The 15,621-nt window shown below is 33.1% G+C and overlaps 3 protein-coding genes across 4 annotated transcripts; 1 reads left to right on the forward strand and 2 right to left on the reverse strand.

The window, feature by feature from the left end:
* Positions 1-482: 482 nt before the first annotated feature.
* EDTP (Egg-derived tyrosine phosphatase) lies at positions 483-6,481 on the reverse strand. 2 transcript variants are annotated; one of them, XM_066390777.1, is made up of 11 exons: positions 6,152-6,481; positions 5,794-6,066; positions 3,813-4,039; positions 3,405-3,758; positions 3,076-3,355; positions 2,752-3,014; positions 2,602-2,700; positions 2,399-2,554; positions 2,292-2,342; positions 1,778-1,960; positions 483-1,637 (listed from the first exon to the last, which is right to left on the reverse strand). In XM_066390777.1, the coding sequence occupies exons 2-11, from the start codon at positions 5,926-5,928 to the stop codon at positions 1,334-1,336; spliced, it is 2,052 nt and encodes a 683-aa protein (XP_066246874.1). In that variant the 5' UTR covers positions 5,929-6,066; positions 6,152-6,481; the 3' UTR covers positions 483-1,333. The 2 variants fall into 2 exon arrangements, with proteins under 2 accessions (XP_066246874.1, XP_066246873.1); XM_066390776.1 differs by having other exon boundaries at positions 5,794-6,481.
* A 696-nt stretch (positions 6,482-7,177) lies between these two features.
* On the reverse strand, positions 7,178-11,577 carry Galphai (G protein alpha i subunit). The gene is made up of 4 exons (XM_066390964.1): positions 11,303-11,577; positions 11,003-11,187; positions 9,255-9,541; positions 7,178-9,200 (listed from the first exon to the last, which is right to left on the reverse strand). Exons 1-4 carry the CDS (start codon positions 11,421-11,423, stop codon positions 8,723-8,725), a joined length of 1,071 nt encoding a protein of 356 aa, XP_066247061.1. The 5' UTR covers positions 11,424-11,577; the 3' UTR covers positions 7,178-8,722.
* Positions 11,578-11,839: 262 nt separating this feature from the next.
* VhaAC45 (Vacuolar H[+] ATPase AC45 accessory subunit) lies at positions 11,840-15,316 on the forward strand. The gene is made up of 8 exons (XM_066390956.1): positions 11,840-12,069; positions 12,262-12,373; positions 12,430-12,694; positions 12,752-12,837; positions 13,451-13,590; positions 13,641-13,721; positions 13,776-13,962; positions 14,015-15,316. The coding sequence occupies exons 1-8, from the start codon at positions 11,975-11,977 to the stop codon at positions 14,237-14,239; spliced, it is 1,191 nt and encodes a 396-aa protein (XP_066247053.1). The 5' UTR covers positions 11,840-11,974; the 3' UTR covers positions 14,240-15,316.
* The last annotated feature ends 305 nt before the right edge of the window (positions 15,317-15,621 follow it).

Below are 15,621 nucleotides of genomic sequence, written 5' to 3' on the forward strand. Positions count from 1 at the left end.
ACAAATTAATATCAAAATGTAAGTATCACTTCGAACCTCATTTGGTTTTTAAAAATAAACCGATTTCAGCTTTTGACCAAATTTCCAATTAGGTCATTATCATTGACCTGCCAAAATTTACTTGTAAACTCAAAAAAACGATTAAAACCTCCCCTTTTAATTTAAATCACAAACCCATCTTACATCGATTTTCTACTCTCATCGTCTGATTTTGTGCGTAAAACGATTCAACGGCATTTCTTCACTTTGTATTGCTTGCTGGTATCCTACGGAATGAAGCTTTTTTTTTCAAATTTTATAAGCTTATAGAGCGCATTAAGGCGATTAATTTGAGCATTTTTTTAAAGCCAATGTTTTTTAATGCAAATTTGTCGTATTCAAGTAATGGAAAGGAAAGTTTGTTGAAAATTAATGATAAACATATCTAGTTTTGCCCAACCCTAATTCAGGTTAAACGTGAAGCAGGGAAATAATACACCAACTATTGACAACAAATTTACTTCAAATTAGAACTCTGAGCTCTCGTGTCAACAACGTGCAGGAGAATTCGCAACTTCCCGCTTATGTATATCAAAAATAAAATTTGAAACGTTACCTACATAAAACGGCGTGCTAAAATAACATTCGAACAAATCTCAGCACTTACAAGACTACAGCTATGTAGGTTTTTCTAAGAAATCGAAACCCGGCTTTAGTGAATGTTCGTAACTGCTCAAGATCTCGTACATATTTGAATTTTAAAAATAAAACGAATATTGTGCATCTTAAAAAAACACTGCTTCAAAAATTTGAAGCACTCTAATTTGTCTTCCTCATCAAAACTGTGCCTTCTTTTTCCTTAACGAAGTTTCTGAAAATAATATGGAAGCGTAAGTTAATTCTACTTTGAGCAATTACTTGAGGTAGGTATACAGCCATAGGAATCAAAATAAACTATAGGAAAAATACTGGCACAAAATACTTGTAAGGCTGAGAGAACACTTTGTACTTAAAATACATTGATTATTACAAATGACTAACACTACAAATGGTATGTTTTCGTATTTGGCAGTACCGTTCGGCCGTATTTTACCGAAGCTTTAATCCCTGTGGTAACTGGTTAGAGCTGAATGGCACGCGACATAGGCAACATACGGCTTACTGGATTAATATTTAAACGACGACCATTGATACCAACATATACACTTTACAGAAAAGGTTCCAAGTGACCGAAAACTATCTATGGTCGTTGCAAAAATATTGACAAATAAATACTTAAAACTTAAAATAAAATCAGTCGGTTGAAATTAAAAAACGCAAACTCGTAAAATAACATAAGAACGAAGAAGAAAACTTATTTGTTAGAATTATCGACATCGTCAATCTTCTCATTCTCCCCGATTTGGTCATTATTGCCGTTAGTTTCCGCAATAGGATCTGGAACCTCCATTTGTAGATCTTGTTCGATATTGCCGTTTGTACCAACATCTCCACTCGCAAAAACTTGAGGCATATCCAGCCAGCGAGCCATCTGAGTCACATTGCCAACAATGTCCTCAAAGATCCATTTTGAAGGGGGGCCAAAAGAATCGTTTTTTACAGTCTTCTGATAGAATGAGTTGAAAAGGGAACGCACGGCTTCTAATCTTTGTTGCCTCCTTATGAAAAGAGATGTTTACCAAACGTGATAAAGGCTCAAGAGAAAGAGAAAACCACTTGAGTTACGCAACAATGACCGATAAAAGCATAGTGTTTGCGCTTACACAAGAGTTTCAGTACATTAAGAAAAAAAACTTACGGAGGTTTGTAGGTAGTGTCTTTCTCAACGCTTCCAGATTCCGTAATAAACTGCCAACTTTTTGTACTAGCGGTGCTACTGGTGCTTTCGCTTCGTTGTCTCCTACTTGGATTGACAGTAGCAACTGGAATAGGTGAAGTTCTCTTGTGTTGTAGACTTGTTGGAGACAATACTTTTGGTTTGCTGTAAGGGAAAAGTAAGTGAATTTCATTTTGACCAGAAATTTCATTTAATTTCCCACATACATATATATTCTTAGAAATTTGCATAACTTTGCCTCCATTTAAGCAATTTAAGAGGGGCTGATGTTGAGTAATTTCTGTTAATTTATGATAATTAATTTTACTTAATCTTCTTGTCTGTGGGAATTATTGTCTATTTGCAACTATCCGCACATTGAATATTCACTAATGGATTATTAAAAAAAAGATCCATGACATTGCGTGTGCCAATGATGAACCTACATAAAAATTAAAAATCCCATTACGGAAGCCTGCAGCTACTTAATAATTACCTCAAATCATCACCACATTGGTCCATCAATACGTCATCAAAAACAACTTTCCTGTAAAATTAATTCAATTAAAAAAATTACAACAAAACTAATTCTTCGAAACTCACCCTCCTTCAACAGGATTTGAATGATCTATGGTAGAGGCATCGGGAGGGCTGTTGCTATCTTCAAACGGAAACTCCATGGTCATGGTGGAGTCGTTGGAATTCTCACTGCCTCCGGCCATTAAAAAGTCGTTGCTCAAATTCTTCTTCCTTTTGATGCTAAATACATAAAATCAAAACAGGTAAAAAATAACAACCAAACTTACGATGTATTATCATCTGCGCATACTGATGAGTTTGATGACCTCGATGGACTACGAGATTCATCAACCTTCATTTCTTCGGAATGTTTCTTCTTGGAACTCCTTAGGAAAAAGGTATGTGTTGCAAAAGAAAATCAGGAGATTAAAACTTACTTTAGGGAGTACTCATCGCCAACAATGTACTTGAGAAAGTCAAAGCAAAATGCCATAATTTCCTCGTTCTTGTAAAGTCTGTTAGCGAGGTGATGTCCAAATAGGTACCAATCGTAGACCAATGTAAAATAAAGGATTTCATGTTCCGTTAAACTTTGATGGATTAAGGAATCCGCCCAGAGGCTTAAGCGTATTAAGGACATGAACAGGGGTGTCCTATCCCACCCACTTATACAGTGAAGAAGTAAACCAGAGGTGTCCTCCTAATTAATAAAATTGGGTCCACAAATTATTTGATGTACTATTACCAATTTGATAGTTCACCTGCAAGCGTCTTAAAATATACTTCATATAATTCTGGGTGATGAGTACCAAATCCCATTCTTTGTATTGCTCCCAGTTTATTGCAATATTCCTTTCAATTCCGTCGTTGGGAAGAGACAAAACTGCATCATTTGCAGGATCATCCCATTTGTACAAAAGTCCTGCAGGACTATACATCGCGTCGTGGAATTCTTTAAAAAATTCACAGCCAGGATAGGGCAGATTTATTACTTTGAAGCTTGAATAGCGATTTAGATCTACTTTTTCAGAGGCACTTACACTGAAAAAAAAAGATGGCAAACTTCCAAGCACGAACCAACAAAACTCACTAAATGCTGTGCTTAACTTTCCTCTTCTCAACCATAATATCAACAATGGTATTCACATTTAATCTCTTTAAAAGCTTTATATCAAAACTACGAACTCTATCACAGATCCTTTGCGCTCTAACGTCATTATCGCACGGCACAGGGCCTTCCGATTCGTCCTCTTCGATTTCAGGATATGGACCTAGCCCTTCAGTAGGCCACCAACACTCCTTTAGTCCATGTATAAGTTCAGACCCAGAAATTTTAGTTAGGCCCGTACGAACGCATACTTCAGGCTCACCAGACAGTGTCGAAGATCGGCAAATGTGTTTGCCATTGAATAAAATCACAGGGACAGGAAATCGTAGTCTGCATCTGCAATTCATTTAGAAATTAGTAAATAAAATTCACAAAATATTTAATAAGTACCTGGCTAAATTTCCAGATTGCCATAAGTTTGTTATTTCTGTTACATCAATATTGTCTGGTTGAGTTTCTTCTTCATTCTCATATATCGTAGTAACTTTGCGCGGTGATTCCATTATGGGGATTATTTCGGGATATTGAGGACATAATAAGCCGTCTTTATTGTCAATTTTAACTACTATGTAGTCTTTTTCCATCAGTTTTAATGCGACGCTCATGTAAGGGACAGGCTGAAATTGTTTATGCTTAAATTGGGGTATCATATTGGGACATGGAGCAAACTTAAGTGAACCATCTAAGCCCCGTCAAATCTTTGATTAATGATTTGCAAAAAATCGTAGTTTGGTTGATGATAAAAAAACCGAATATGTATATATGTGCCGTGCAGTTTGCGATCATATCAGCAATTTTTATTTAATGTTATAAAATATGATGCACTTGAGCTTGACTGAAAGAAATTAACTACCATCAACTTCGAAATCTCATTTGTAAGTGCAATTCATTTCCTGAATTTTTCTGGAGAAATATAGCTTTAATGATAGTTTTGTGTAAGTGAGAGCACTTGATATATTTATGCAATTCAGTCTGAAGAAAAGCAATAGTAAAGGCATAACATTGTTGAGTGCTCTATTAAATGTAGTAGAGAGAAGATATTATCCTGCAGTTTTCTTCTTTGCTTTAGTAGTTCCAAAACTCCTGAAAGGTTGCTCAGGCTTGCTTACATACTCTGATTTTTCTGCACGTGATTCCCTATAGAGGTAATACCTATAGAGGCGAACGTTTTCCAAGTTTAAAAATGGGTATTTTATATCTGCCTTCATTTTAGAGTAATGCTTATTCTTTCTAGATAGGGCCCCAGATTGTGTAAATGAGATTCTGAAATACTTTTTTATTCCCAACGGGATGAAACACCCAAAGATTGCCATTACTTTGGTGGTTTTTTTTTTTATTTACTTATTTATTGTAATACCTTAATCTGATTTCTATAGGTATAAATATTTTTACTGGTAGCTACTATATTTTAGAGTTTAAACAAATTCTCCTTAACGTGCAAATGACATTTTAACATCTCAACCAAAAAAACACAAACATATGAATTTTCCTGTGTTATCTCTTAATGTATTTCTGTTTTAGGAATATTAGCACAGTTCACCTTGGAATTTGCATACTTGCATCCTGAATAATAAGCAAACTGCATGACCTACACATTGTACAATTTTTTACCTACATGCATATTGGTACACACATCTATATCACTTCTAGCCTCTAGAAAAGGTTAGCGAAGGCCTTGATAAGAAGCTGATAAAGGCTGAGTAACTTAGATTTTTTTGTTGAATATAAAATTCTAAAATTCAAACATGATTGAAAATTTCAATGAGAAGTGATTTAATAAATTGTATGGCATACTGCAGTAAGATCTTTAGGTTAATACTGAGAAGTTACCGGTGGGTAGTAATTTTCAATGAAAACTCGCTTTCCCAAATTTTCTGCACAAAATGGTTTGATGAGAAACAGAGCATAATAATTTTAGTTTTCTTTTCAAAAAATCACTTAAATTTCATTGAAATGAAAAAAATTGACTGAGTTCAAAAGGACTAGTTACAGTTGTTATAAGAGAGCTAAAAGCAGTTTGGGTTCTGTTATGTTCTTGCTGGACCATATTATAAATTATGAAATAATGTTTTTCCAGGTTCCAGTTTATTTTATAAGGCAAAAAATTCCTTCAATTTACCATAGATTTAAAATTTACAGATTGAGGAATTTGACATTATTAACTCACACAACAGCTACCTAAAGCTATGTGTCAGTTTGACATTTTGTCGATTTCAGAGGAGACTTTTTAGATGCTCAAATTTACTTTATATAAAATATAAAGAAACTAAGCTAGAGTGGGGACTTTTTAAAAATGGATAAATCATTAATATTGTTTCAACACCCAATTTACAAGTTAAGAATCTTTTTGATAAAATTAGCTGTGACTTACCTCTTCCTTCGGGTGCACTACCGAATAAGTATTATGAGAAAAGTATGTAAGAAAGGCACAGATATCATTCTCCCAAATATCTTTTGCTGTAACAATTTCAATGCTGTTGTCTATGAGATAATCTGCTTCATCCATGGTGAAATTGATGAATCTTCTCTGGGGATTATACTAGTTTCACTTAGGAATCTAACCAAAAATTTCAACAAACTGCCAGGTACTAAGCCAAATTTCAGTAAAACGGTCTAAAGAAGCATTTGTTGATGCCTTTATACCCTTAAAAAAATACGGTACCTGAGGAATGCTTCGGTTCTTTTTAGCAAAAAACTGCTGTACACATTTGTTTACTACGAATACATACTGCGTAAAACCTCTAGATGTATGAATGCTTCTTATCAGCTTGAAATTTACTTATTTTCACTGAAGTATACTGAATCGAATATTTGATTAACTTTTATTTAATGGAACATTATTTAATTCACCTGAAGTCTATCACGTCCGGCATTACCCGCATTACCTAATATTTACGTTTTATTTACTATTATTTTACAACTTTACTACGATTCTCACTGACGTGTATTTGACGTCGGCTCTAACGCGTGATCATTAGAAAAAAACTTTACAGTGGGCGGCGAACCGTGAACGTAGGACGTTGATTAAGCCCTTTGCTATTTACCCTCAAACATCTAACAGAAAAACTAATAACAGATGAATTTATCCAAGACATGCCTATGATATTTCAACGCCTACTTGAGGTTTTTTTTAACGATCATCGTTTATTTACTCTTATTTATACTAACCAATCGCAGCACGAATTTTGGTCCAATAAGGACACAGAGAAAGCTGTTACGTTACCGATGACAATAGCTGCTATCTCTTACTGGTTGCATGGGATAAGCAGAGAAAATTGCATAATAGACTTGTAATATTCCGCCTGCATCACAAAAGTTTTCTTCATAAACTGCGTGTTCTACCGTTGTGGGATGTTTTGAAATATACAGGGTGAGTTACCCACTAGGAATAAATTGAGGTGGTGTTTTTTCTTATGGAACGGCAAATTTCTTATGACACTCTCTGATTCACTTTCACATTCTAGTCACATTTATTAAGGATAGTTTTGTAGCAATTATATTATTAAAGAAAATCATTAAACAAATTTTTATTTGATTAAACTCTCAAATTATGTCCATTGAACCGCTTGACACTCAGTTGAAGTTATAAAATGTGTTAACGATATCTTCTAATATTTTAAAAGCAATAAGTTAACATGCTTCAATAATTCCAATTACACGAAAAATTGGATTTTCTTTGATAACAATAAATGCTAAACTATTGGCATTAGTCTTCAGTATTGAGACATGTCAATGTAAGAAAAATGGCAAAATAATTTTCAAATATATATTTTTCAACATAATATACTCATTTAATTTGAAAATATATAATTCTGGTATTGTTATATACATATTCATTATATACCAGTTGTACAAAAATATAGGAGTAGGGATTAATATTACAAGAATTTAATTCGAAGTACAAATGTTGTAAAAAAATATAAAAAAAACTTAAAGAACTTTCTTAACTACGGGAATAAACTTGCCTACTGCATTCGGTTACTAATAAGGTAGTTTTAGAAATTATATCAAAAATAAAATAGTAAAGACATAGAAAAGTGTAAATAGTTACGAATAAATACTGGTACATTTTATGGCAGTCCTAAAGACGATAGTCAATACCTTGTTGCATTCAACTAGGACTTTTAGAAATAAAAGAATATGTGAAAAATCATATTAATCTAACATTTAAACAAGTATCTAAAACATTTATTGGGAAAGACACTTGGTGGACAATCCATAAATTGTGCGACGTTTTGGAAATAACTCTATTGATCCCTTGGAACCAAATATCAGTCTTAAGTTTTGAAAATGTGCATTGTGATGCTAATTTGAATAATAAATAATCTCACTCATTTACCCGATCTGATTCAGTTTTGCGTATGATATATAGGTGGGTACAAAAATATTTTCCTTAGTAATATGTTTTGCAAAATAGGCTCTGACCACTGACACCCTGTATAAAAATGAACATGGAATGTATATAAATAAGTAATGAACAATTTACTAAATTAATCGGAGAGTTATTTCCAAACTTAACTGGAGAGTGTTTATATTATATGTATAAACGATAGAGGGATTAATGTTTATTCTGAAAATCCAGAAAACAAATTGACAAGATTCAATTACCTTCGGGGATTTTGCTACAGACCCTGATAGCCATTGCTATTTTGCAAGGAGTCCGGAAAAGGAAAGCAACGCGATAGCCACAAATTCGTTAAGCAAAAACATTATGGCTTCAGAAAACTGTGGTTAGTAGGTTCGTTTCCGTTTCTGGCACACCTTGTATATACTAAATCTCGTATTATGAGTGAAAGGTAATGAACTAATTAAGTTCATCAAAACATAGCATTTGAAAAAATTAGATAAGGTACCTACATAATAAATATTGTCATGAGACTAATGTATTGAAAGTTTGATCTGAACTAGGGCTCAATTTTAACAAAAGAAACACTCCAAGTTCTAAAAATGCAATAAAAAAACGGTTTTTTCCTGTGAGCTTCAATAGATCGATGATCTACTAAAAAGACCTTGGAAGCCACATTCGAAATCGAACGTAAAAATCTTACTTCCTAGCCCTGTGATATAAAATGAAGAAATTTGGAAGCTGAAAAAATAAATATGGACACTAAACCTACAAATAAGCACAACGCAACTCAAAAATCGATTTTTGAAAAAGTACATGTGTCTTGCCAATTTTGCTTCTCCCATCACAGCTATTAAGTGCAGATCTACTGTGAAACGCGCAGGACTACAAAATTGGTAAGAGTCGAGAACTATTAAGTAGCTAAACAATAAGTAACTGTAGACTTTTAAGTAACTTACATCAGTAATCCGCAATCTTTTAAGTTATTTTTAATGATAACGTCAGTAACTGAATCAAAGACAAACTGAATGTTGCTTGTATCAGTGGCACATGTAAAATGTGTGTATATCTCTTTCTGGTCCTTTCTCCTGTTGAGATTCTCGAATTTCATTCGGATATAAGCAGATGCATCTTCATAAGTATTTGGACCCGTATATTCAGGGAAGCAGATCGTTAAAGGACTCCTTGCGATCTTTTCCTCAAACAGATCCTTCTTATTCAGAAACAGAATAATTGAAGTTGTAACAAACCATTTGCTGTTACAAATGGAATCAAAAAGCTTCATCGATTCTACCATTCGATTCATTTCTTCGTCTTCGGCCAAAACTAAATCGTAACCCGACAAAGCCACGCAAAAAATGATCGCTGTTACACCTTCAAAGCAATGAATCCACTTTTTCCTTTCAGAGCGTTGACCACCAACATCAAACATCCTGTCACAATTACAAAATAAATAAGCATCCTCAAAACCGCCAACGATTACTTACTTGAAATGCAGATTTTTAAATGAGAAATGGCTCTCAACGATGCCAGTGGTTTTGACTCGGGTTCTTAAAACATCTTGCTGTGTAGGTACGTAGTTTTTTTGAGAAATTCTGTCAAGGGAATTCAAGTAGTAAGCTGCCGAGTCATTGAGCTGATATTCTCTGGATCTGGAGAAACAAAGTTGGACACCAGGGTCTTGCCATAATCTCATCATAAGCATTACAAGCTCAGGAGTTAGCTCTCCCTCTTCAGCTGCACTAGCATAAGTGAAGAATTGCCGGGCAATGTCCTTTAAGAAATTTAAAGTTTTTAAACTCTTTTTATGGAAAATTTTGTACAATGAGTGTGTCTGTATGATCATGCCAATTTTCAAAGAACTACATAAATATCTTGCAACTCATAGAACTTATATGAAAATATTTTTTTCCTTTATAAAAGTTGTAGTAATACCATATTTTTGAAAGATGGCCCTTCTGATTCATTGAGTTTCAAAATATTTACCAATTATTGCGGTAACACTTAATGAATTAACACATAAATGTTGGGAAAAAAGGATGAAAATACTGCATAACAATTTTGACATAGAACTGGACAATGCTTGGCTGTAAGAGGAAACACTCTTCTCAGTAATCATTTCATGGATTCAATTTATATATTTTAATAATTGGAATGGTTAACATTATTTTTAGTTCAAACATATATTAGAAACTATCATCCAAAAATTTATAAACCATTCAATTATTTAAATAATTTTTATCTATCCAGTTAGTTATTCAAATATGAGAAATAGTTGAATTAAAATTGTATGACTGAATATGGGTCATTTAAATAAATTTTCAAATAACTAATTGAATAACACAATCAGGAAATGTCCAAGCCTTAATATTAATGATTCTAACATCATTAACACTAACTGTTCCCTGAAAATTCATGATTACTTGAAAGCTAAGAAAGATGAGTTGATTACTGACTTCCATACTTAACCGCATCTCAAGATATTTTTCATTACATTTTTTCCATAAGCAATAGATTGAGTTTTTAAAATACCACCCTGTATAATTAATTTTGTAATTAATATGTTATGACTATATAATCAAGTAACTACAGTGTTTCTGAATAGTAATTGATAAAATATAAGTACATACAATACACTTGACTTCAAAGCCAGATGGCCTTTAATAATTATAGAATGTAAACAGTTAGCCACAATAATTGACCATGTGAAAGACTAATGTATTGATGCATTATCACCTAGATAACCCAGCCAAAAAAATCAAGAATTACAGATAAGTTACTTTTAATAAAAGTATCAATTAAACACCAAGTGGAGAAAAACTTTTAATAAGCAAAATTCATTCCCATGACAGTCATCTGTGGGTTCATTGAGTATTCTCCTAGTGGGAATTTTAATTGTTACTTTAACATACAATTAATCAGAGGAAATAAGTTATTAATCAGAGAAACTTTAGCCACTTTTACTATGGTTACCTATTGGAATTTAAGACAAGTTGAGCCAAAATAAGTCAGTTGAGGTAACACATCCTTTTAGCAATGTAAATACATAATACCATCCTGTCTCTAAATATGGTTGTTAACCACAATAACACCTCAAAAGGTTTATCTGAGAACATATCAATGACATTAACAATACCTACACCTATATAAAGAATAATAAAGTATTGGACGCAGGTATATGACTCAATAGGAACTATTAAATGATTGTTCCATGAAACATGAAAAGATTACTTACAGTTTTACTAGGTTCTGCAAAATCTATTCGAAGCTGACCCATTGCTCGAATTATGGCCATGAGGCTCTGAATAGTGTTGCTATAAACAACAGGTCTATATTGCTCACATTCTTCAGGTGAATAACCTAATTCATGAATTATTTTCATTTGCTTCACGATGGTGCTTTTACCAGATTCTCCAGCTCCTACAATGTATTGAAAAAAGGACTTTTGAGTAAAATTGTAGAGCTTAAAAGGGCTTGTATTAGAAGGTGACTGCATTTAGGGTTTATTAAAAGAAAATACAGACAGTTTGCCTACCTAGTAGAAGGAGTTTGACTTCACTAGCGGCTCTTTCTCCATCTGCTCTAAGATCTCGGTCAATTTTTTTCGACCGGGCCTGAGCAGCCTTATCCCCCGTTGTACTAACGGCACAACCCATCTCCTGATTAAAACACTTAACTATTTAACCACTTGTTGCTAAAAACACAACATAAGAAAGGCTCCGCCCGCTTATTTAACGTCGGTTGAGGTTCAGAGGAATTCATGAAATTTTTATCATAAGAGAATTTATGAAGGAATGGCAAATGGCAGAATTCTTGAAATTTTGACTCATCTGAAGTGACAGTTGATGCACCAAACGCGATTGGTGGATGGATGACTAATTCAGGCGTCTTTTGCTTTCCTTTTTTATTATTTGTAATACTGATTATACTAGAAAAAGACAAGGAGTACTGAAAAGCAATAGTAATCTCGATACTGAAATATTTGTCGACAAGGCCAGAGATGGCGCCAAAATTGCTAAAACAATGGAGGGGGTTTGCGTGACATTTGCATTGATGTCGCTCAGTTCACCTGACTTCTGTCAAATTAGTCAAACGATGATTTAGTTCAGCGTATTATCAGCGCAGAATAATCATTAATTTTCACGTGATCTGGAAGAGAAAAAGGGTTCCACAACTATTTTTTAAGTTCCCTCTTTATCCAGTAAACATGGGCTCACTAAAGCATTTCATGTTAATTTTAAGTTTCCTAGTTATAGCCAATGCTTCAGAATTCGTACCCGTGTATATGTGGGGCTCTCATAGGTGAGTAAATTTACAATACCTCTGTTTTGCTTGTTTTACTCAATATCTCAAAATTAGAGGTCTTTTCACAGTCCTAAGAGCCTAGAAAATATATTTTCACAGCCCTAAAAGCCTAGAAAATATATTTTCACAATGTCTTAAAAGATAAAAATCACTAAACTAGGTTTTAACAATCAGTCATATGATTTTCAGGGCAGGTGAGCCTATCCCAGCTTTGCACAAAATTAGTCAAAATATCTTTAAAGACGAAATAATTGAGGCATTAAAAGACGCCCCAAGGATAGTTGTATTTGCTGAACATTCTGTAAGGCTGAATAGTGAATCTTCATATTTCAGTAGACACTTAAGAGTTCATTTCAGTTAAGTCCTGAAGATCTTGGACAACGAGACATTTCAGGAAACGTAGCATTCCCTTATTTATCAAAAGTACGGGAAACTTCTAAAGTAACTTACTTGTCTTATGTACAAAACCCAGTGAAGGCTATTCAACATGCCTCTGAAGATGTCGAAGAAATTTCCATTGAAAGACTGAACAAGAATGATATTCCAGATAGTAAAATTGTGATTATAGATTTAAATGATGCCCGAGATAATGAGAGAAGGTTTGATATGCTTAAAAGGCATGGTATGTTAGACAGTTTCCCAGCATATAGAATTTAAAATATAAAGAGTGCATTTCTAGATGAAATTATTGCATCAATTTATGGAGAGCTTCAAGAAAAGTATGGGGACATTCTTGCTGTGTATACTGCCCACCATCCATCATGGGTAAATTAACATTCTTGTTCAACATATGGTTATGTTATATCAAATGATGCAGGGGCAGATTCCTTGCATCAGAACCAAACAAAAAGTTATTATAAAAATATGTAGATATAATATGTTGTGTACTAATGTACAATTATCAATAGGAAAACCTCTTTGAATAATCCAGAGGAATATGGCAGACATTATTATGACTATATTTATTCTTTTTCTGATTGTCATGCTCTCACTCTTGTCAACAGGGGTTTTCTAACTTTCAAGGAAAAATTATGTTGTCTGCATTGGTCTATTTGTTGAAAACTGTTACATAAGGATGGGTACCCAAAATTTTAGTACCACAACAAATGTCTAGTTATGAGAGATGTCTGCTTAACAAAGCCATCTGTAATAAGAGCTTACACTGTAAAGCATTTTAGTCGGAGTATATCGCCCGCCTTATCAGCTCCAAAGCCCACTGGGGAGTGGTGTTGACCACTTTAAGAACTTGCTATAGAAGTTATATATTATCATTTCTAAATACTAAACATCTAAACTTATATAATATCTTTTTGTCTTATTAAAATGCCAGGAATTTGCCACCAAATTTAGAATAATTTTGATTAAAATTTTGAATTAGATTGCTTCAGGAGTGATACACTCTAGGAAAACTAGGGCCCTCACCCCACCGAATTACATAAATCAATACATGGATAATACAATAGTTTTGTTTTATACATCTGGTAGTGTCATTGTCAATGTGGAAAAATCTACAGATACGTAAGTTTAGTGTTTTGTTTTAGAATCCTTGACATTGTAAATTTTTTCAGACAATTCAATGTAACATATTCTGCTAAAAATGATAGTGGCTCAATCATCCTATCAGGAACTAAAAACAATTTAAGCATTAGGTAAGAATGAAAAATAATTTAATTACATTTTATTGAAAATGAGACATTTTTCAGTTTTGAATTACAAGAAACAACAACAGGATATTGGGTTCTGCACACGACTAATATTATTTACAATGATAGCAACACAATTTCCCTAGTGACCAATGGTACTATTTATGCCCCATTAGGCTTCTCATACACTTGCGGAAATCAGATCTTCAAAAATGGCAGTTTTTCTATTATATTTCCAAATTTCCAAGTAAGTAATCATTGCTCGTTTTGCTTCTAGTTGAATGTTGATTTTAATGCAGATACAACCTATGTTTAAAAACACATCTTTAACCATGCAAACTAAATTTGATGACCCCTACAATTGTGTAGGATTTACAACGATCCCAATCTGGTCAGGCCTTTTTGTGACCTTTATTTTGCTATTGATCATGACCTTTGGCCTAACCATGATGATGGATATCAAAACAATGGATAGATTTGATGATGCAAAGGGCAAAACCATTACTATCAATACTTCAGAATAAATATTTCAGTCAGTGGTAATAGTTGAAGGTAATATGATAATAATTAAATCCCAGTATTATGTGAAATATTAAGGTGTCTTAAATATGTCCTACTTAAAATTAGCATAACCTGGTTTTTAGGCCTTAAACAGGTAGATACTTCACCAAAAATGCTCAATTACTAACAGGTGTGCTGATTTTTAAGATCATAAAATTTAGGACTATGTTGTCACGTTAAAAAAACAATGAAAGCCTTCCTTATTACCTTAAAACGCTTTTAGGAGTGGTTTACTCTTGTGATACCTATAAGCTTTCTTTACTATATGCCACTCTTAAATATTATCGAGCGACGAAACAGGCCTAACTGCCTAATATATACTATTAAACTATGCTCTTTCTATATCCCCTGGACTTGTAAATATCTTCTTTCAGTCTCATTCCTAGTGAAAATCTAATGAATGTTAACTAAATGGCAGTTGTTAAAATAGATGTTTATACGTGTCTTCTGAGATATTATAAGGTTTTGATGTGCTCTTAAAATATCATTGTTTAGTACAATACATTTAAAACGAATTATTTTGTCCAGAAGATTTAGAAAAGAAGTTATATTATACACCTATTATGACAATAGAATTTTTATTATATTTTGGATCTATATTAAATAGAAGAAACTGTTGGTATAGTAGTAGAACAATAATTGTTATACATGTAGTCTTGACGTTGTTAAAAAGATCTAGTTTCCACTCTTGTGCTTTAAGACCTTTTACTTTAAGTCTGCACTTATTCAGCAACTTATTTTGTAGCAATGTATTTAATGTGTTGATTTTGTACATATATTTACCCCTGTTATATAAGGCATGTTATATTTTAAAGTGCCTTTATTTTGATTTCCAGTTCGTTATTCCTTTGTACAGATAAATAAGCCATTTAGTTTCAACTGAATACTTTTGTAGATCCACTGGGTGGCGGGTTATTTAAAAAATGTATAGTTCGTAAATTTGGTTATGTAATTTAAATTATTCTCCGAAGTTTGATTGCCAAACAACTTGTAGTGGTATGTGTTGAAACATGAAACAATAAAATATTGTCAAATCAAAATGTTTTAATTCTACCAGTATTGTTCAATCCCTCGTACGAAATGTTTTGATATAGATTATCAATCATTACATGCAAAGTGCTTTAAAAAATGATGCGGTAAAAAATAGAGCTAATTATTCATACAAACTTATCCCTGAAAGAGCCCCTCGTCGTCGAATTTATTCTCTTCTAAAGGGTAGAAGAGTAATTATTAATAGCACAGAAAACCAAAATCATCTCTCATAGAGATATTTTACAGCATTTTTTCTTGTAATCTGTTAAATTTCTACATATTCATTAGGAAACACTATATGTATATTACAAGA

The sequence above is a fragment of the Euwallacea similis genome, chromosome 6 (genome assembly GCF_039881205.1).
Source record: "Euwallacea similis isolate ESF13 chromosome 6, ESF131.1, whole genome shotgun sequence".
NCBI classification, from domain to species: domain Eukaryota; kingdom Metazoa; phylum Arthropoda; class Insecta; order Coleoptera; family Curculionidae; genus Euwallacea; species Euwallacea similis.

Coding starts and splice junctions, on each gene's coding strand:
- EDTP (XM_066390777.1), bottom strand. CDS start 5,928: ATGGATGAAGCAGATTATCTCATAGACAACAGCATTGAAATTGTTACA. Junction 2,701..2,751: donor GGCGATGAGTACTCCCTAAA/GTAAGTTTTAAT, acceptor CTTTTTCCTAAG/GAGTTCCAAGAAGAAACATT. Junction 1,638..1,777: donor GACACTACCTACAAACCTCC/GTAAGTTTTTTT, acceptor TCTTTTCATAAG/GAGGCAACAAAGATTAGAAG.
- Galphai (XM_066390964.1), bottom strand. CDS start 11,423: ATGGGTTGTGCCGTTAGTACAACGGGGGATAAGGCTGCTCAGGCCCGG. Junction 9,542..11,002: donor TTGCAGAACCTAGTAAAACT/GTAAGTAATCTT, acceptor AATTTCTTAAAG/GACATTGCCCGGCAATTCTT. Junction 9,201..9,254: donor TTTAAAAATCTGCATTTCAA/GTAAGTAATCGT, acceptor TAATTGTGACAG/GATGTTTGATGTTGGTGGTC.
- VhaAC45 (XM_066390956.1), top strand. CDS start 11,975: ATGGGCTCACTAAAGCATTTCATGTTAATTTTAAGTTTCCTAGTTATA. Junction 12,374..12,429: donor TTGTATTTGCTGAACATTCT/GTAAGGCTGAAT, acceptor AGTTCATTTCAG/TTAAGTCCTGAAGATCTTGG. Junction 12,695..12,751: donor TGATATGCTTAAAAGGCATG/GTATGTTAGACA, acceptor GTGCATTTCTAG/ATGAAATTATTGCATCAATT.